The 20624-nt window shown below is 34.8% G+C and overlaps 5 protein-coding genes across 8 annotated transcripts; 3 read left to right on the top strand and 2 right to left on the bottom strand.

The window, feature by feature from the left end:
- The first annotated feature begins 1332 nt into the window (after window positions 1-1332).
- On the top strand, window positions 1333-3112 carry LOC104706643 (high mobility group B protein 7). The gene is made up of 8 exons (XM_010422840.3): window positions 1333-1624; window positions 1759-1841; window positions 1930-1981; window positions 2076-2183; window positions 2275-2329; window positions 2435-2479; window positions 2579-2662; window positions 2758-3112. Exons 1-8 carry the CDS (start codon window positions 1488-1490, stop codon window positions 2908-2910), a joined length of 717 nt encoding a protein of 238 aa, XP_010421142.1. The 5' UTR covers window positions 1333-1487; the 3' UTR covers window positions 2911-3112.
- A 17-nt stretch (window positions 3113-3129) lies between these two features.
- Window positions 3130-5688, bottom strand: LOC104706642 (uncharacterized). The gene has a single exon (XM_010422839.3). The coding sequence runs from the start codon at window positions 5084-5086 to the stop codon at window positions 3320-3322; it is 1767 nt and encodes a 588-aa protein (XP_010421141.1). The 5' UTR covers window positions 5087-5688; the 3' UTR covers window positions 3130-3319.
- Window positions 5689-8559: 2871 nt separating this feature from the next.
- Window positions 8560-10378, top strand: LOC104706641 (mitochondrial intermembrane space import and assembly protein 40 homolog). Its single transcript, XM_010422838.2, has 4 exons — window positions 8560-9042; window positions 9376-9413; window positions 9528-9653; window positions 10032-10378. Exons 1-4 carry the CDS (start codon window positions 8913-8915, stop codon window positions 10227-10229), a joined length of 492 nt encoding a protein of 163 aa, XP_010421140.1. The 5' UTR covers window positions 8560-8912; the 3' UTR covers window positions 10230-10378.
- A 75-nt stretch (window positions 10379-10453) lies between these two features.
- LOC104706640 (uncharacterized) lies at window positions 10454-14462 on the top strand. Of its 2 annotated transcripts, XM_010422837.3 has the most exons (10): window positions 10454-11037; window positions 11243-11477; window positions 11590-11676; window positions 11767-11936; window positions 12287-12426; window positions 12585-12756; window positions 12856-13447; window positions 13525-13637; window positions 13709-13952; window positions 14050-14462. In XM_010422837.3, exons 1-10 carry the CDS (start codon window positions 10832-10834, stop codon window positions 14278-14280), a joined length of 2190 nt encoding a protein of 729 aa, XP_010421139.2. In that variant the 5' UTR covers window positions 10454-10831; the 3' UTR covers window positions 14281-14462. The 2 variants fall into 2 exon arrangements, with proteins under 2 accessions (XP_010421139.2, XP_087317871.1); XM_087461745.1 differs by lacking the exons at window positions 10454-11037; window positions 11243-11477; window positions 11590-11676; window positions 11767-11936 and having other exon boundaries at window positions 12322-12460.
- A 575-nt stretch (window positions 14463-15037) lies between these two features.
- LOC104706639 (uncharacterized) lies at window positions 15038-18593 on the bottom strand. 3 transcript variants are annotated; one of them, XM_010422835.3, is made up of 6 exons: window positions 18455-18593; window positions 17215-17477; window positions 16834-16990; window positions 16638-16726; window positions 16294-16382; window positions 15038-15558 (listed from the first exon to the last, which is right to left on the bottom strand). In XM_010422835.3, the coding sequence occupies exons 1-6, from the start codon at window positions 18530-18532 to the stop codon at window positions 15311-15313; spliced, it is 924 nt and encodes a 307-aa protein (XP_010421137.2). In that variant the 5' UTR covers window positions 18533-18593; the 3' UTR covers window positions 15038-15310. The 3 variants fall into 3 exon arrangements, with proteins under 3 accessions (XP_010421137.2, XP_087318031.1, XP_087318032.1); XM_087461905.1 differs by having other exon boundaries at window positions 17215-17444; XM_087461906.1 differs by lacking the exon at window positions 15038-15558 and having other exon boundaries at window positions 16277-16382; window positions 17215-17444.
- Between the last annotated feature and the right edge of the window lie 2031 nt (window positions 18594-20624).

Genomic DNA, 20624 nt, shown 5'->3' with positions numbered 1-20624 from the left:
GACAGAAAAGAAAAGAAGTAAAAGAAATGGGATGCACAATGGTAATGGAGCTTGGGACGAAGAAGAAGAAGATGATAAAGAGCATTTTATGGAGAATCAGAGCAGAGATAAAGAAGATGAAGAAGAAGATGAGAACATCACCAAGTCACAACAAGAGTAAGAAACACATCAGTTTTAACTACGATCCTCTTAGCTATTCTCTTAACTTCGACTCTCTTTAACCAAAAAAAAAAAGATAAAGAAACAAAAAACAAATGTCTTCATGTTGGTTTCTTTTCTTATATTTCATCAATTTGTGTGATGATGATATGTGTAATATGTTTCTAGGTTTGTTGTTCTTCTTCTTCTATGTACTATTAGGTTACAATTAACAGCTTGTTTCATGTTAATCATCTTCTCTTAGACTAATGTTTTAAGTGTTTTTTTTTAGCAACAAGACTAATAATGTTTTAAGGAAATGTATCTATCTATCTCTTTTTTTTTTTTTTTTTTTTTAACTTCTTTGATGGAGGAGGAATGAGTTTATGATATTAAACATTCTCTACAATAATTTATTTCGAGTTGGAGGTAAAAAGTTACTATTCCATAATCTCCCAATGATTATCATATTGAAAACAGAGAAGAGAGATAGAGAGGGAGAGTGAGTTAATCATTCCATCTATCTAAACTCTTAGTTTAATTAAGCGAAAAAAACCCACACTAAAACACGAAAGAAAGCACAAAGAAGATTTAACAATATTATTCCACACAAATCCATCATACAACTTGGATTAGAGACGTCTAAAATCTGAAAGTAAGTTTAAAAAAAAAGTCAAGACAATGGTAAAGATTTGAAAGGGAGAGAAGAGAAGTGAGTGATGAGTCTGAGAGATTCTCTGAGTCTGAGGTGCGTGGGTGGTGGTGGGCACAGTAAGCGAGAAGTTGTTATTTCACCTTCCCCATCACCCCCACCCTTAAACCCTTCAAAAGTCTTCTCACCTCTCTGTACCACCACATGCCTATCTTCCCCCTATAGGCTTTTTTTTTCTCACTTTTACCGTTATCAACACTTTTTACTATTCCTTTTAAAAAAAATATTTTTATCAATCAATCCTTTTTTTACCTTTTCTTGCATTAAAAAGACTTATATTGGGCTGGACCAGTAGCGGTTAATCCAAATGGGCCTCATAACCTAAAGCCCATTAATATATTGGGGAACCGCGAATAAAATGAGAACCATCTCCAGATCTAGACCAATACTCGCGTATACGAAAATCAACGGTGGATAGAACGCCAGCTCAACGATCCGTGTCGCCCTAAGAAAAAAAAACATTGCCGCCATAACTTTGGGGAAAAATGTTTCGTTTCCCTCTCAATTCACTCCTTTTTCTTCTCCACCAGTGTCTCTGGAAACCCTTCTTTCTCATCCCAATCCAATCGAATCGAATCGAATCGACTTCTCTCGAGCGATATACAAATCTCACTCTCACATTTCGATCTTTGCGATTATGGCCGGAGCCTCGTCGAATACAAACGCACCGAAGCCGAGGAAGAGAGTCGAAGCGGAAACTAGCAGCAACGCCTCTTCCACTACTACCACCACCACCTTACGTCGTGCTAAAGATGGCAGTGCTTTCGCTCGCTGGTGGTTTTCTTCTCCTTCCTTTAATTCTTTGAATCGGATCTGTGTTTCGATTTTAGGGTTCCCTATTCAGATTAAGCGATTGGGATTTCTAGGGTTTCTCAGAATCTTTATTTTGTGATTTTGAATGGTTTCAGTGAAGGATGTAACAAGAATGTTGCAGTAGCGCTTATTAGCATGCACAACTGCAGTCTCGATGCTAAGATTAGAGTGAATCTGGGTATAATCATCTCTTTGGGTTTTTTTTTCCCCTTCTTATTGTGTATTTCAGTGTTCTCATAATCTCTTTGGATTTGGTTGTTGTTCAGAAGCTCAAGTTGTAGAGACACAAACTGAGGCTAAGAAGAAACCTGCAGAGAAGTAAAACCTCGTTAGCCTTATTTTCTTGTGTTGAAATGATTATGTTTCTATATGTGAGATTGATTGAGTTTCTGATTGTGTTTGTTTTTTGCAGGAAGAAGTCAACATCTGATGAACCTAAGGCAAAGAGAGTTAGAAAGGCTAAGAGCTCTTCTACCTCTAACAAGCCTAAGCGACCTCTTACTGCCTTTTTTATCTTCATGTATTGTTAACTTGTCTCATACTTACTTTTGTTGATTATTTTTTTATATATTCTCTTCAGGATGGTGCTGATGTTAGCTTTCCCTTTGCAGGAATGATTTCCGTAAAACTTATAGCGAGGAGAATCCATCTAATAATGTTAAGGATGTAAGACTTTATGTTTATCTGGGTTCAATTACTGTATTTGAGTTCTATGCCTAGTGTTTATGAGGTTGGCTCAACTGTTTTATGTGTATTTATATATGATTCTAGGTTGCTAAACGCGGTGGTGAAAAGTGGAAGTCTTTGTCTGAGGAAGTGAGTTGTTATCTTTTTTTGTTTTCTTTCCTAGTTTAATGGTGATTTGTTTATGGCTTTTTTTATCTAAAACTCTGGTTGTGTTTCTTGATCTTATAGGAGAAGAAAGTTTATACGGATAAAGCTGCTGAACTAAAGGCAGAATATAACAAGAAAATGGAGAACAATGATGCTGATGAGGAAGTATGAGTTTTTACTATAAATGGGTTGTCCTTTGTTTTTTTCTCATTTTATACGTGGAATCTTGAATGTTGAGATGATGTTGATGACTATTTCAGGAGGAGGATCAGGAGAAGCAATCTGATGATGCTGAGGAGGAACAAGCTGATGATGCTGAGGAGACTGAGGAGAAGGAAGTTGAGAACGCAGATGATGACAACAAAGATGCTGAAGGTAAAGAAGAGGAAGAAGAGGTTTTGGATGACTACTAGACATGTTATGCTCGTTCTTTGGGGGTCTAGTCTTATTGAAATGGATATCTCTAATCGTTGTGATGCGTTGTACATTAAGCTTTTATCATGAAGTTAGTTATCTGATGGTACTGTAGTTGTGAGCAGGTGGGTTTTTTGTAGTTCTTGGAAATGGTAATTCCTTTTGTTTAGACAAGTAATGAAGCTTATGTTTTTCGTTTTACCAATGCTCAGGAGGAGTAAAAGTAGTAATAATAATTTATTTTAGATGAAATTGAAAACAGAATCAGATTGAAACAATAGAATTGTAAGAAAAGAGTAAAAGACAAATAGAAGATATCATCTATTTTGAAGAAATGCGTAAAAGTAATAGGGGACTAAGATAATAAAGTCAGCGTTGGACTGGCCACTTCAGAACGTGTGTTTGGTTTCACTTCATTGTCTTCCTACAAGCTGGTAATGGCTTGCCACATAGGCAAAGGTTATGCAGATAAGCAGCTGCAGGAAAGATGTTGAATGGTCTTCCTTGTGGAATCAGTCCGCATAATTTGTTGGCTCTGAAACTCACATGTTTCATTGTCTTGATGTTCAATAAGCTATCCGGGATTCTTCCTGTAAGTGCATTGATCGAGAGGTCGAGCCAGTTGAGCTGCGCTAGCTGTCCCAGAGCTTGAGGTATGCCTCCTGTAATGTGATTTCTTGAGATGTCCAGTCTCACAAGTTCAACAAGGTTTGTTATTGAACTTGGGATTTGTCCACTGATTTTGTTGCTCCCTATGTTGAGAACTTTCAGGTTCAAGCTTTCTGTGAAATCAGGGATCCTCCCTGAGATTTGGTTGTTGGTGAGATGGACCTCTTCCAAGAAGCTGCTTGTCTTATTGTTTAACAGGCTTGAAAGCGACCCCGTCACAAGATTTGAACTCAGATCAATGGACGCGACTCCTTCAGGCAACTTCAGCTTGGAGAGATCGAACCTGAGCTGGTTCTTTGAGAGCTTCACTTTCTGAACATTGGTCATGCTTGTGAGGAAAGCCGAAACATCACCTGTCAGAAAGTTGTCAGACAAATCTAGCGAGGTCAAGGCCGTTGGTCTTGTTAGCTTTGGAAAGGTTCCTCTCAGTTTGCAACCAGCCAAGTTGATATCTGAGAGTTGCTTGTCTCTGATCCAGCTTGGAATTGCGCCAATGTTAAGATTGTTATATGATAGATCAATGGACAGTAGAGAAGGAAATCCTCTGGCTACAACAGCAGGCAGAGGATCAGAGAACTGGTTTCTCGAGAGGTTGAGAGACCATAGATTCTGCAGTCTTGTAATGGATGCTGGTATGTGACCGATGAACTTGTTGCCGCTTAACTGAAGGGTAGTGAGTGACTTCAGATTGCTGATTCGATCTGAGAGTGGTCCGGTCAGACCATTGCGCTCCAACGACATGATCTGAAGCTTCCCTAAGCTGTAAACAGAAACTGGTAACCCTCCGGATAATCTGTTGCTGGAGAGAAAAAGATTGGTTAAACTCTGAAACTGGCCTATGAAATCTGGGATTGGTCCAGACAACAAATTGGAGCTGAGATCAAGACTATCAAGTTTGAGGAGGTTCTTGAAAGTCACTGGGATTGGACCGGAAAAGGAATTCCGAGCCAAACTCATAATAGTAAGGCGTCTCAAGTTCCCCAAACTCGGCGGGACAAGACCTGAGAAGCGGTTTCCAGATAATGAAAGAGTGTCCAACAATGGAAGACGGCCTAAAAGAGAAGGAACATTGCCTTGGAGAGAATTATCATCGAGTACGAGCTGGCGAAGACTGGTCAGATTAGAGAAGCTGTTGGGGATTGAACCACTGATGAATTTGGTTCCAGTTATGGACAAAACCACAAGAGATCGGAGATTACCCAGTGAAGGTGATAGTGTGCCTTTCATGTAAAGAGTAGGCTCGTTCGCAGGGCATTGCAACACCAAGTTGGTGACTTCTCCCGTGGCTCGATTGCATAAAACACCTTCCCAGTCTTCATTGCAACAATCTTCACCAACCCACGAATCCAGAACACCTGTTGTGTCCTTGATGATGCTTGACTTGAAACTCAGAAGTGATGCTCTGTCTTTGCTCGAACAGATTACTTCTGCTGATGATGAGTGAACAAAATTATGAAGAAGAGCAGAAACAAACAAGAGATTCAAAACCCATTTTAGATTTTGCATTTTGGGAAAACGGGTTTGTTTTTCTGATCGGTTTAACAAAAAAAAAATGGTTAAAAATAAGAACTCTGTTTCAGACAAAAGGATCTGACAAAGAGTTAACTTTGGCTCGAATTGGGATAAAGTGAAGTGAACAGAAACTGTTTTATTATTGTTCCTTCACTTATACAGGAAGGTATTATAAATTTATAATGATCAATCCCTCCCCAAACAAAAAAAAAATAGAGAGCTGCAAAAAGTTATTTTGTTTTCACTTTAATCAAAACCCAAAACAAAAAAACAAAAATCTGAGTGAATTGGTTGAATAAGTCTGGTTGGATCTTGAAAAATAACCCACCTTTACTTATAGGAGTGGTGAAAAAAAGAGAATAAAACCTAAAAAGAAGTTTGAAAAAATAATACACAAAAGGTCTTGAAGAGATTCACATGGAGAATTGTGACCGTTGGATTGATTCACGAGGATCCCCATTTTGTTTTCGAACGTTGGAGCGCAACTCAGTTTGAATATTTTGTTTTACGCTTTGTTTTTACATTATAACCATTCTTCTTCTTCTTCTTCTTTGGGTAAAAAAAAAAAAAAACATGGAAAAGCTCTCATCATTAATAAATTCATGTGAATTCGTGATATTGGCCACTATTTGTCTCTGTGAATAAACAATTCAAAGAAAGTTGTTAAAAATTCGTATTTGTAAAGTATTCGATCGACTTTTTTTGTAATATGATAATGAATAGGTTTACATTTGCGGATATTAATAAAATACAAAACTAAAAGATTCAACTAAGCCTAAAAAGGAAAATAATAGCGATAAACCAGGTGCATGATATAGTTTTCCTTTAATTATTTGTTTTGTTGGTTGCACTATCGATGTCTATTAAATACATACTTGATCATTTTTGAATTAAGGTACTTTGTTAGCAATCACGTATTATCACAAATTCCTATTGTTAGAAAAATAAACAATTAATGAGATACGTTTATAGATTAGGATTTATTTTTGGTTAGAGATTTGATTAACCAGTGAACACCAAACCTATCTAGTATTTTGAGGATGGGTTGCTAGAGAAGATAGGATACTATTTAAACGTTGAACATTCATAGTGATGTTTCATTTTACCAACCTTTTTGATTTGAGATATATTTTATTTTATCTTATACTATAAGATAAAATAAGATATATTATTGGATATGGCCTTCGTTGAAAATTTTACTATTATATCGAGGCTAATTATAGCAACTTAGTTGGTTTGATATGATAATTAGACAAATCAAGATGGGAATTAAAACATTAGATATGGGTGGTTAGACTATTAGGGCCGCAACTCATATATCAAAAGAGTCGAAACCATTTTTTCTTTTTTCCCGTAGACTAAATCATTATTAATTTCTGTTAATTGCATCAACAAAACAAACAAACAACTACAAAGTGTATTTTTGTAATCGACAATAACACAGCTCCCAACCCCATCAATTATGTGGTCACCAAAGACAACTTTGTGTAGACCAATAAAAAAGCTAGAAATGATAATTCAAGTGTAAATAGTTCAATAACAACTTGATACACTATTGATTAGTTATCATCCCATATCATAATTATTACTTTTTCAATAAATTGACTTAATATGATACTACCTTTTAATACATACATATATATATATTTTTTAAAATTGAATATATGATATTAGTACCCGTAATTAACAGTATTAAAATCAGCTTCTAATCATTTGGTATGTAATTTTCTTTTCTCATAAGATATTATTAATCGTCAAGGGAGCATAGATACGCAATATGTTAAATGGGTTAAATGTTGAGAGTTTGTTCTGAAACTTTATATGCTGTTCTTTGCTGTAAGGCTTTTGATTTCGATTTGTTTAATTTTCTTTCTCTCAAGTGTATTTAAAAGCGTCAATTGCGGCTTGATGCAAGAATGGTCCATGTAGGACATAACCAAACCATATAATATACGTCCTTTTTCAAATATTATGTATTGCTCACATTAGACATACTAGCCATTCCAACTTCGAGTTATCTACTATTACAAACCACAAGATTACAAGTTTGTCAACATATATTATATTATATGTAGTTTATATATAACATTTATGTTCTTCCAATTGGGAATGCAATATGTTTATATGCTGAATTATATATGTTTGAAGTATAACTTCTTTTGTTACATCAGATAATTTTATAAAATTTAAGTGCATAAAATGTGTCTTAATCAGTTTTGCATTTGCAGCTACAAAGAGGTGTTGAAAGATATACCTAGGGTGTTTCAATATAAGTGATGTTTAAAGTTTTGAGGCACACATATATATATATATATATATATATATATATATATATATTTGTGTGCTAACTTAAAATGTCATTTCTTATCTAATATATATTTTTTAAATCCATAAAACAAAGAAAAGTATAATTTCAGTGTTCAAAAAAATTTTAAAATATATTTTGCGATGAAAATTAAAACAATTTCCCTCTAAAATCACCTATATGCTGAAAGAAAGAGAGAGTAAGAAAATGACACCATGACACCTAAATGAGATATAATTAGACAAAGAAAATGAATTATATACTTTTTTTTTGTCAACTATTAGACCACAATAAGCCGGTTTATTAGCCAAATCCCTACAAATATACATTTATAAGGAACATAACTCGATTTCTATTGTCATGGTGGCTTTTACAATTGGATTTAACAGTAACCATTGCATTAAAGTCACTTCACGGATTCTATCGATATTTTATCACGCAAATTGTAGCATAACTCGCATAAAACCAAATCGGAAGCTACACCATCTTTTTATCAAATTTTAATGATTATTTTTCTAGTCATATAATTCTCGTTTGACGTTGAATTTGTTATAAACCATGTTTCTCTCTTGATGTTTGGTTGTATTGAGGGACAAACAAAAAAATATCAAATTAAGAGCACTTCCATCCATAAGAACTCCAAAGAGTTTGTTAAACAAGAAAATATATTAATATCTAAATATGATTTTCTATAATTAATTTTAGTGCTAGATTCTTTTAATCTCCATTCTCCAACATGCAAAATTTTAAATCCAACATGACAAATCATGTCTCATTAATTATAATTTGGTGTTGGTAACTTAAAAACTTCAAAAAAAATTATTATATTATTGAATAAAATATTTTGATCTTAATTTTCAATATTATATTTGATTTATAAATTAATAAATCTGTATATTAATTAGAAAGCGGAAAGAACATTTATATTATTTAGAATCTTTTCATTAGTTTTATAAAACTTTTATAAAATCCCAAAAAAAAAAAAGTTAATAAAAATAGTTTGCACTAATCCTTAACCTATAAACATAATTATTAACTAACGAAAAAGGTCTTCAAAATTTGAATGCGAGAAAAAGTGTGTTTCGATATTGACAGCCAGAAGAATTGATGATAATGGGAGTCGTTACTTATATATGTCGATAAGATTCACAAAGCCATTTTTGTGTTTCTGGGTTTTATATTACAAAAGTTTGACCCTACTTTCACTTTGACAACCTAAGATTCAAATCAGTATATACACTTAACCTTTTTTTCTTTTTTTTCTTCCGCTGTTGTTTATAATCTATATCGTTCAATTAGGTTCTTTTATTCAAACCAATGGTGATCAAAACAATTGGCAACAAATAATTTAAAGCCCGGCCCATATTGACTTATCTGGGCCTTCTTTTTGATTTCGATTTTCGAAATTGACTCTTAAAGTCGACGCATTTCTTCAGAGAGGGGGATGGATCTCTCTTCTTCGGCGGCTAACCAAATTCCTAATCGGAGGTTTTAGCAGTAATTGTAATTCTCAAAATGGGTCAAGCTCAGAGTGACGAGAACTCGATTCCATCGACGACGACGAACACTCCTCCTTCTACGAATTCGCCGCGTGATTCTCATGGCGATAATACTTCGTCGCCATCGATGGATTCTCTCCTCGCTGGTTCGTAATCGTTTCTTTTTTTGTGTGTGTTCTGTATCTCGCTTTTATGGATTTGGAGATTGCTTTGGTCCTGTGTTTGATTGGTAACGATGAAATGGTGTTATAGTATTGAAATTTGCGATTCTCGATAGTATCAATTCAAAATATTGTTCTTCCTTGTAGGAAGATTCTCAAGTCTTTGATTTTTATAGTTTCTATGGGGATACAACCTAAGAAAGCTTTTTTGATTCCATCTTTGTATCCCTCAAGAAACACTTTTATGTATTCTCTCTGTTGTTTGGTCTCTGACTCTCTGCGATTTATGACATTATTGTACTCTCTTCAATATCACAGAAGCTGCAGCTTATGGTGAAGATGAGAATGAGAATGAGGTTTTCTTTTTTCAACTTCGTTCATTATTCAGTTATATCCACATGATTTTTTTTTTTTTTTTTTTTTGCTTTGAATGAATTACCGAGTTATCTGACAAATACCAAATCCATCAGTCGCTTGAAGCAAAGGCACAGAGAGCTCTCGATTGTCCTTGCATAGCAGATTTGCGTAATGGCTCTTGTGGCTCTCAGTTCTCTGAGGCGTTCCTTTGCTTTCTCAAAAGCACTGCTGAAGAAAAGGTAATTTCTAACTGAACGTTATTAGATTGTTTAGGATTATGATGTAACCTCACCTGAAAAATGCTCGAAACACTAGATGTATGATGATGGAAACTCAACCGAAATGCTCCTAAAAATTGACACATTGATGTTAGTTGTTTCTCTTTCGTTTACATTTTGTGCCCTTTAGATGAGAAGCTTCACAATTATCTTGATTATGCTGTTGTTGTTTCAGTGATCAGACTTGAGTATTTTATATTGTTTTGGATTAGTGTAACCTCAACTCAAATACTCATTAACATTGGCTATAGTTTGTCTTTTTCGTTATTACATTTTTTGTGCCATTTAGAAGGCAAGTTTACAAAGATATTGTATGTGTGGTTGTTGTTGTTGTTGCAGGGATCAGACTGTGTGAATCCATTTGTAGCATTGCAAAGCTGTATCAAAGCCAACCCGGATGCATTCTCTAATTCGGTTACAGAGGACGAAGAAGAAAAAACCGAGAAAAAAGAAGAGCAGCCGCCTGTGCAAGACCATAGAATCATCCCGCCTCTCTGGGCGAAAGACCCTCCTCGCAGTAACAACTCCAAGCTTTAGAAGATCAAAACAACAATGGAGTCAGCATTTAGTAGCTATTGTTTCCTCTACATGACAACAAACAGAAGAGAGTTAAAGATGACCATAATCAATGGTCGTGTAGATCAACACTGTTCTTTTTTTTTTTTTTAATAAAATGTTTTGAGATTTTTAGTTGTTAAAACACTACATTGACTAACAAACTGAATCGTTGAACAAAAAAAAAAAAAACAAATTGAATCATCATTGTGTTAATCCAAGGTAGTAAACCAAACGGTTTAAGCTACAATAACCGACCGGTTTAATTCGGTTTGATTAGAGATATTAATTAGATTTGTTAATAATAGCTTTTAGTTAATAAAAATCGCATTAACTAATCTTCTTGTGTTACAAATAACTAATCTTTCTTTCTCACTTAAGAATACTGCGAAGCGTACACGGATAAGGGAGATCTCTCTGCATAGTAGAGTTGCGTACTAAGGAGGAGTCTGCGAAGCTTGCACACGAAGAAAGCAAATATAACTAAGAGAGGAATCTAATTCGGGAAGTGAATCCGAGAAGCAATCTAGGGTTACGATTTTACCAATTCTGATCTGATTCATTCATTGTGGTGATTTTTTCCGATGGAAGAAGACGGTGGCGGCGGTGCGAAAGTTGGAGCGCTGGAGAATTTCATGAGGACGCATCAGAGTTCTTTGAAATCTTTGTTCCACCGGAAGAAAACGTCCTCTGGTCGCGATGGTGATGCTTCTCCGTCGCCTATCGCTTCCCCGAAACCTATTCCTCAGCTCTCTCTTCTCGCTAATTCCGTCGTCTCCCGTTGTTCAAAGTAAACTACTCTCTCTCTCTCTCTCTCTTAGATTCTTCAACATTTTCGAGATTCATATACGTCTCGGATCCTGGGTTTATACTTGCGATTGCTTAATCTTTATTACGCGATGTGATTATTCCTTACTGTTCTGGGCTATACTTGGGAATTGGTGTTTTTGTGAATTGATTTTAGGGAAATTTCTTTGGGTTTTGCCAATTTTCAGGATCCTTGAAATAGCCACAGAAGACCTGCAACATCATTTTGATGTTGAGTTGCCTGAGAGTGTTAAGCAGCTTTTGACATATGCAAGGAACTTTTTAGAGTTCTGCTCTTTTCATGCACTTCACCAAGTTATGAAGAAGCCTGATTACCTAAGTGATCCAGAGTTCCGTCAGCTTATGTTTGATATGATGCTTGCTTGGGAGACCCCAAGTGTTACAAGTGAGCAGGAGAACAAAGTGAGAAATCTTATCTCTCTGGTTTCCATTTTTTGGTGTTTTTTTTTTTTTAATTTAAAAAGAAATATTTGGATTGATCTTCTTGTTTTTGTCTCAAATTTGCCAAGTTTAGGATGCAGCATCTCCCTCCAAGCAGGACTTAGAGGATGAGGATGGGTGGTCGCTATTCTATTCGAGTCCCACAAATATGGCTATGCAGGTTATTACCATTTTAAACTTCCTTTGTTTATGCATTATTCATGATCGGAAGGACTGAACTGACTTCTCTACTGAAAACTTTGCTTATTAGGTTGATGAAAAAAAGTCTGTTGGGCAAGAGGCTTTTGCAAGAATTGCTCCGGTTTGTCCTGCCATTGCAGATGCAATAACTGTACATAATCTTTTTGATGCACTGACTAGCTCGTCAGCCCACAGGCTTCATTTCCTTGTATATGACAAATACATCCGCACACTTGACAAGTATGAACTTACCACTACTTATTTCCATTCCTTTAATATACTTTTCTGCATTTGTTTACTTGATGCACCATCTAAGTGTTATGACACATTGGTGGTTTTGAAATTTTGGTCTCCTTTTCTGGTACTTTAAATACTTCAGTCTACTTCTGTAGTATCTACTTACTTATTCTTACCTCAAACACGCCTAATGATCCCTTAGCTGGCAACATATTACGTCAAAAGACTATTGCTTTCTAATTAATATAATGTTGAAGATGATTTAAATTTTCTGTGGCTCATTTAATGCTATCCATTATCTAAAGCAGGAATCAATCTTTTTGAATCTTTTTCTTGCCCTCTTATATTTGTAGGATTTTCAAGGCTGCAAAAAGCACTCTAGGACCTTCAGCTGCCAATCTTCAGCTTGGCAAGGGAGAAATAGTTCTTGATATGGATGGTGCAAATCCTGTTTTACCGGTTCTTAAACACGTGGGCATCTCAGCATGGCCTGGTAAACTTCTGGAGAGATCTCTGCATATAGTCATGTTAGTTATTCTAATCTTCTGCAGTGGCATTATACCTTAAGCAAAAGGAGAAAGATGAAAACTGTGGTTCTAATTTGTTGGTTTTGTTTCCATCTCAATATTTATCAAGCATTTCCTTTTGTAGGTAAACTGACACTTACCAACTGTGCTCTATATTTTGATTCAATGGGTGGTGGTGATAAGCCCATGCGATATGATCTCACTGAAGACATAAAACAGGTCATCAAACCTGAGTTGACAGGGCCATTGGGTGCTCGCATCTTTGATAAAGCCATCATGTACAAATCAATTCTAGTGTAAGTGTGCTAATGGACTATAGTCTATAGTATTATGTCTGTCTCGTTTTCTGTGCTCGTGGATTTATATATTTGCTTTATCTTGTTCTGTATGTACAGGCAAGAGCCGGTATATTTTGAGTTTACAGAGTTTAAAGGCAATGCTCGTCGAGACTACTGGTTGGGAATATGTCTGGAGATCCTTCGTGTACAATGGTTCATACGAAGATACAACTTTAAAGGGATTCAACGATCAGAAATACTTGCAAGAGCAATCCTTGGCATATTCCGGTACCGTGCAATAAAGGAAGCTTTTCAAGTCTTCTCTTCCCAATACAAAACACTGCTTATATTTAACCTGGCAGAAAGTCTCCCTGGTGGAGATATGGTCTTAGAAGCTCTATCCAGCCGTGTCTCTCGCATAACCACTGATGCTCCTTCTGATGCCGGTTTTGTTCAGTATATGAAATGGCCCTCAAACTTATCTCCAGTCTCACTCAAATTGCTTGAGCATTTTGGCTTGAATCTAGAGACTGAAACAAATATGGGTGAAGAAATGACAATCATAGGAGATTTTTGTGTTGGGGAGACGAGTCCATTAGAGATAGCTCTGAAACAGTCAATCCTAGACACAGACAGGGCTGAAGCTGCTCAGGTGACTGTGGAACAAGTGAAAGTAGAAGGAATTGACACTAACGTTGCAGTTATGAAGGTATCGTGAGATGCTTCCTTATTCATCTTTTTCCTTTTTCTTTGCTAGTACTATATTAACCAATAGTCACATTGCAGGAGCTATTGTTACCTTTCATCAAACTAGGCTTGCGTATAAATCTCTTAGCCTCTTGGCAAGATCCTTATAAATCAACAGTGTTCATGATCTTAGTCAGCTATTTGATCATCAGGTAAGATTTCAGAATTTTTGACATGATGAAAAAGGTTGATTAGAGTGAAAAAGTCTTGTTATGTTGTGCAGTGGGTGGATTGGTTTCATACTACCGTCAATATTAGTCATAGTGGCTATAGTGATGTTGTGGCGTAAGCAGTTCAACAAAGGGAAAGAGCCAAAAGCTGTTCGAGTGAAGGCTCCACCAAGTAAAAACGCAGTGGAGCAGCTACTCGTGCTACAAGACGCAATCAGCCAGTTTGAGTCGCTAATCCAAGCAGTTAACGTTGGTCTCCTCAAAATAAGAGCCATTACTCTTGCAATTCTTCCTCAGGTATAATGTTACAAAAACTAATGATGACGGCTTAAAATAAATCGGAGAGTCTGTGGTTGATAATAATAACACTCTTGTCTCTCTAATATGTTTTCAGGCTACAGATACAACAGCTATATCGCTTGTGGCAGTGGCAGTTATATTGGCGGTTGTTCCAGTGAAGTACTTAATAACGATTGCGTTTGTAGAGTGGTTCACGAGGGAAGTCGGGTGGAGGAAAGCGAGTAGTGACCGGTTAGAGAGGCGGATAAGGGAATGGTGGTTTAGGGTACCAGCAGCTCCTGTTCAACTCATTAGACCCGATGATGGCAAGAAGAAGAAGAAATGACGCTCTCACACGCATTGTCTCTCTTTCTAGACATGCTTTTAATTTTAGGATTTTCGTTTTATCCCCATTCTAAGTAAGATTCAGGTTTATTCATCAGACATATGAGACGCACAAATTCGTTTCAGCAGAAGTAATTTGCACAAATTCGTTTCACAAATTAATACAAGTTAGTCTTATCTTCATTAAGTATGAAACTACCCATAATGAAAAACCATTTCCTTTCATCTATTCTACGTAGACATGATACTAAATGTAGTAGACGTAACTTAATGCATGTATACAATATAAGTTTTATAGTTTAATGTTTGTACGTATACCATATAGTGTAATATATATACACTAGATTAGTTTGCATGTATACAATATGTTAAAATACGTACGCACATGTAGTAGGGGTTACGTTTCTAGATAAGGGTTTCCTGATATCATTGAACTATTTTATTCATTCCATTATGGGTTTAATATACTAGTGCAAACAAAAACTATTAGATGAAATCCATGCACAACTATTGTTCTAGAGAAATGATGATTATCACATCTTGAAGACTGTCACAAATATTACTCGACTAAGACTATCGATAAAAATGTCAGGTCCAAATATGTTAAAACAATTAGACCTAAAAATGCAAATCAAAGTCAGTCCAATGATAATTCAATTCTTAACATGAAAAAAAAAAACAGAAACAAAATGATAATGAGTTTGACTATCGATAAAAATGGTATATTCCAATATGTTAAAGCAATTTAGACCTAAATATATGAAAATCTTATCAAATATAGACCCCAAATAATAGCAAGTAATAACCACTTGAAAAATATAAAGAAAAAAACTCCTCAAAGTAAATAACAGCAGGAGCAAAACATAACATCAAAGTCTGAGAAAGAGTTTGAGAAAGAGTTTAAGAAAGAGTTTGAGAAAGAGTCTGAGGGGGAGAGAGAGAGAGAAAGATAGACTTCTTTACCAACAGAATGTTCTCATATGACGACAAGATCCCATTGCTGTCCTTAGCATTTCACCAGCACGACCACATCATTTGGGCACTCCACAAAACTTCCGGGACATAAAGAAGTTGAAGTCATTGTGAAAGAAGCCGATTAATTTCAGCCATGAGGAAGCAGCCTTTTCACACATCTCTATCTTCTGATTGTCTGATGTCCCAGGCATGATCCACACATTACCAAAGACCTTGTAAGTCACTGCAGCAAATGGAGGAAGTTCAACTTTTGTTTCACCTGACACTCCGTTTTCTTTCCCCTTAACATCTTTACCATTTGTTTCTGAGAGAAATCACAAGCAAAAAACTAGTTAATATCGAAGAAAATTATTATAAAGAAACATTGGAAAATGTAATCAATCAATCACTTGTTTAGAAAGATATCAACACCAATACGATGACCAGAAGTTAACTAGTTGTACTTACTAAAAGACTGACTTTACTCTAAGAAAATAATAGAATCAAGCTCAAGAGACCCTTACTTATTTAGCTAAAAGGAAGTAAGTGTCTTGTTAAAACAAGAAAACGTATTTAGAAACTGAAGATATATAAGACTTTCATGCAGAGAAAAGAGTGGCTAGGATTGGTATATGCAACTTCTCCATCTCATGTGATCTATCAAAAATTAATACCAAAAAGAGACTAATCCCCTATCGATAAGAAGAGTCTGATTATTACTCAAGTTAAAGCCTGACCCGTACTCCTCTTCAAAAGCTAATTAAACAGAGAGAGACTAAATAGGAAAACCACAATCATCATCCTTTAATTCTCCCATGATTAAGGTACTACTAAAAATCAATCAACCTCAATAACTATCTATTAGTTATATAAATATGGTTTCCAGATATGAATATCAGATATCACTATAACAAATCATCATTTTCCAAAGTAGCATACAACCTAACAAGAACAAAGTTCGGGAACTATATGTATAAATCTGTTGAACTACGTGAATAGTTTAGCACGCACAACTTTTATATCTTATGTATAATTGTTAAGTCTCAAATGACCAAAGTACCTGGAAAGTTTGGCTTCAGTGAATGGTACGTTAGGAAAACGGTAGACATATCCTTATTGTCCACTGGTGGAATTGGATAAATGGGATACCTAAAATAATTCCAATTCAAATATCATCACAATTAGGATTTACGGATACATTATATATTTGGAGTAAGACAGCAACTAACATCACAATATACATCATGGGAAGCATGCATGAATCATATAAAAGCAAGTTATTGTGAAATGACAGGCATATAGTATATATGCCTCATGGAGAGACGGTGAACAATTAAGTAATCACTTTGTAGCCTAATTAAGAACATGCTAAAACTGAACAAGATAATAGAAAACACGACATACCAAGCAATCGAAATCCAGCTATATGGAGAAAGATCTGAACTTTTCAGAGTAGTCAATCCAGGGTGCTGCTTAGCTAGTCTATCGGTGATCTACAATATACATAAACAAGAAAACAAAAAACACTTTCCATTTAACCAATGACTTATGGAGAACCAATCCAACATCAAAAGGGAAAATAAAGATTACTATAAGATACCATGGAAGTAAGAGGTTCTCTTAGGAACGGCTTATCTGTCTCATTATATTGAAAATAAAGGTAGCCCAAGTGATCAGCATTCACATCCCGTTTGCCAGAAGAGTCAGGTTCAGCAGATCCTGTCACTGTACCATCATCTACTCCAGTCGCAGAGCTCCTACATTCAGAATCAATTACTTGAAAGAGCTACATTACAATAGTCAAATTCTAATCATAAACACACAAGAATCTTGAGAAAACTTCAAAAAGACATAAACTTTATAGCTCCTTATGAACACTAGACAACAAAACTAGACCCACAGAACCGATTCCACCACAAAGCCACAAACTTTCATATCAAACCTTGTTACCAATGAAGCAATAAGACAATAAAAATCGAACCTTGGATCATCATCAGTGAAGGGTTTGAGGGTGAAGATCTGAATGGCAGAGAGTGAAGGAACAAAGTGATGGTTAACCTTCTCGTCGATGCCTTCCACGGAAAGAGAAACTTTACGACCAAAGGAGCTCCACTTATCAACGGCAGACCAAATGTCTTGAAGGACGATGCAAGGCCTTCTCACTTCTTCATCTTCTGCTTTGGCTCCTGATGATGACGACGATCCCTTTGTCTGCAAAACAGACCCGATTACAATATTCGGATCCTTAAACCGGGTTGGAATAAGACCATAACTTTTCAAAAACTCTTAAACAGCCCTCGTATTGTTTCTATTGTGTAAACTAATCCCTCAACATTATAATTTAACATAAATTACCCAAATAAAAAACTAGTCAATCTTGGCTAAGATGTTTATAATAAAGAACAATTAATATGGCAATCATGGTAATAATGTCAACGACTAATTAGTCGTCTTTTACCACTATAGCATTACTATTACTTATTTCAAGACTTTGACCAGGAGAACACACATAATATCTTTTATCAAAGGGTGATGAACAGGAGAACACACATGCATGGTAGATCTAAAGAATTGAAATCCTTTTCTAGAGAACTGAAACAAGAGATCGAATACAATAAACCGAGATTTGGCGACCCAAGAAGATCACTTGAAGAACAGGGAGACCAAAGTAGATTATACCATCGTGCTTGTAAATCTATATGTAAACCATAACATAATTTATATGTACTTATAGCTCATGTTAATTAGATCTCTTATGGGTTTGATTAATTGTTCTATATTCATGATAATTGATTTCGATTTGATTGTTCTTTGCTTTCTACACCAAAGATTTTATTAAAAATAAATTTTAATTAATTGGTTCAAAATTTCTTAAAGTGAAATTGATTAAATACTTTTTTGTTGGAATTGAGAATGTTGGATTCAAAAAATGTTTTCGTGAATTTTTCTTTAAAAAACATATAGATATGATGTAAAATTAATCTAATAATGAACAGAAAAACATGGAGATGAATGTTGGAGAAACTTCTTCAAATTATATTTGAAAATAATCTTTCAAATAACATTTTCATAAACTCAAATAAATATAACATTATCTGAAAATAATGATGGATCAAAACATGTGGGAAGAAGAGAAAACTCTCGAAATTAGATTTGAAAACGTTTGTTCAAACAAATTTTTATAAAAAAGAATAAAAACAAACAATGAAATATAATTTTACCTCAGTGTAATAGTGAATCGGGACACGTGGAGTCGAACATTCGAGAAACCTCTCCAAATTAGTCTTTCCCCTAGTCATTTTTGTTAATGATTTTTTTTTCTTATGAATATTATTGAGAATTTCAAGATGTATCAAGAGTTTAGGAGATATGAAAAATAAATCAATATGAAATTTCAAATAGAATGGAAATAATAAAATTAAAGGAAAAATAAATTAATTAGAGCTGCTTTTTTATTTTGGCAACAAACTCAATTTTATTTATTCAATATATCCCCTTCCTTATAATATGGTCTCTATTTAATATTGGTCTCTTCAGTCTTTGTGAATTCAATATATTGCCAGCTTTTTCAAAAAAAAAAAAAAAAAAATTAGACAATCATTTTTTTTTATAAAAAAATAATACTATGTAATAAATAAGTTGATATTTTATTTCTATATACAGTATGAGAATGTGATTAACCATCTACGGGGTTTTTCAATTAAAATTTAGTATGGAATTATCTTATTCAGAGTGTGTTTGTTTTTTTGTGAATGTAAGAGTAGCAATAAGATCTACGTGGAAATGACAGGGCACAGAAAAGGGTGCAATGCATGGCTAGGCCAACCCATTTACATGCTAGAAAAAGCATCGACCCCTCCAAATCTCCAATCACAAAATCTTTCTTTTAGGCTAAGGCAAAAATGTCTCTCAACTCACATTTCGTAACACTTTATGTTAATGTCAAATTACATCATATGTTAACGATTAGATAAACTATTTAATTACAGATTTAATATGATCTGTCATGTTCGACCAATATGGTGGACTCTTCTTTTTTCCTTCGCCCCCCCCCCCCCCACCCCCCTCTCTCTTTATTTGTAACTTTTATTTGACCAATAAATCAACCATTTCCCCAAAGTATTTCAATATTGCTCGTATAGTATAGTCAAAATATCTTATCCGACTAAGGTACATAGACCCCAAAAATGACAAACATTGTAAAGCTTATAGGGCTGTGGCACTAGAAACAATATGGTTACTTGTTTTAATTGATCATTCTCAGGAGTATTATGGTATAAATGGATGATTGATGCGGTAATGCAAATAAAAGTATATTGAACGATAAACAAAAATATAACATATAACCATGGAAGTTCAACCACCCCTTATGGAATAATAAGAGTGATGTTACAATTTTTTTTCCGAATATAACCATGTAAACAAATCATGCATTCCTGCACATCCTTTACCCAAAAAAAATCAAACTTACATAAAAAATTTCTTTAAAGTAGTTGTTGATATATCCTTTCTCAATGCAGATTAACCACACTAATTATCTAATTTTATGAATACTGGTGAGTGATGAGTGATGAGTTAATGATAGGTAACTAGTACAATGCATACTAATTTTCCTTCACCAAAAAAAAAAGAACACCTAGCAATTGATAACACAATCTCTCCCAAACACAAAGTTTACAGATATATAAGCCATTTATGGAATATCGTTTGTGCTTTTCAAAATACACCGCTTAATACGAACAACTACGAATCATTCACCGTTTGTGCTTTTCAAAATACATGTACTTATTCATAAATTAAAATCATCTACATAATACAAATGTCCACTAATTAAATATTATGATATATACATGCATGTTGTAAAATATACAACTCCAATAACTATATATGTGCATATCACATGGGTGACGAATTGATGAACCAACATCTATATTATATGGTGGGATCCATTTCAAATGGATCTCCTTTTTGTGCTTTTAGTTAAGTATTTGTTTTGCTTCTTTATATATTGCTTTGTATATAGTTTATATAAATCAAATATAACCGATCTTTCTTATCGTAGCATAAAATAAAAGAAATAAAGACATCATAAAGTCACAATGCCAACGCAGAAAGGTTCAAAGCCACGACGTCCCCTTCTGCATGACTCAATTTGCTCTCACATATTCAGAAAAAGCATTACGTAAGATTTTATCTTTTATTTTCTCCTGTTTCACCCATGTTCTATTTAATTAGGAAACATATCTTTATCTCCTATACATATACATAAATGAAAAAGCTTGGTGTTCTGCCAACTTGTAGGTAAAAAAGTTCGATGCATTGTGTGTATAACGTCATTCCGTGTGTGATCATTTTTTTTTTCTGGCATCTCTCATATCAACTTTAAAATGT

The sequence above is a fragment of the Camelina sativa genome, chromosome 8, assembly GCF_030686135.1.
Source record: "Camelina sativa cultivar CO46 ecotype springtype chromosome 8, ASM3068613v1".
Taxonomy (NCBI): domain Eukaryota; kingdom Viridiplantae; phylum Streptophyta; class Magnoliopsida; order Brassicales; family Brassicaceae; genus Camelina; species Camelina sativa.
This window is presented reverse-complemented; position numbering and strand designations above follow the sequence as displayed.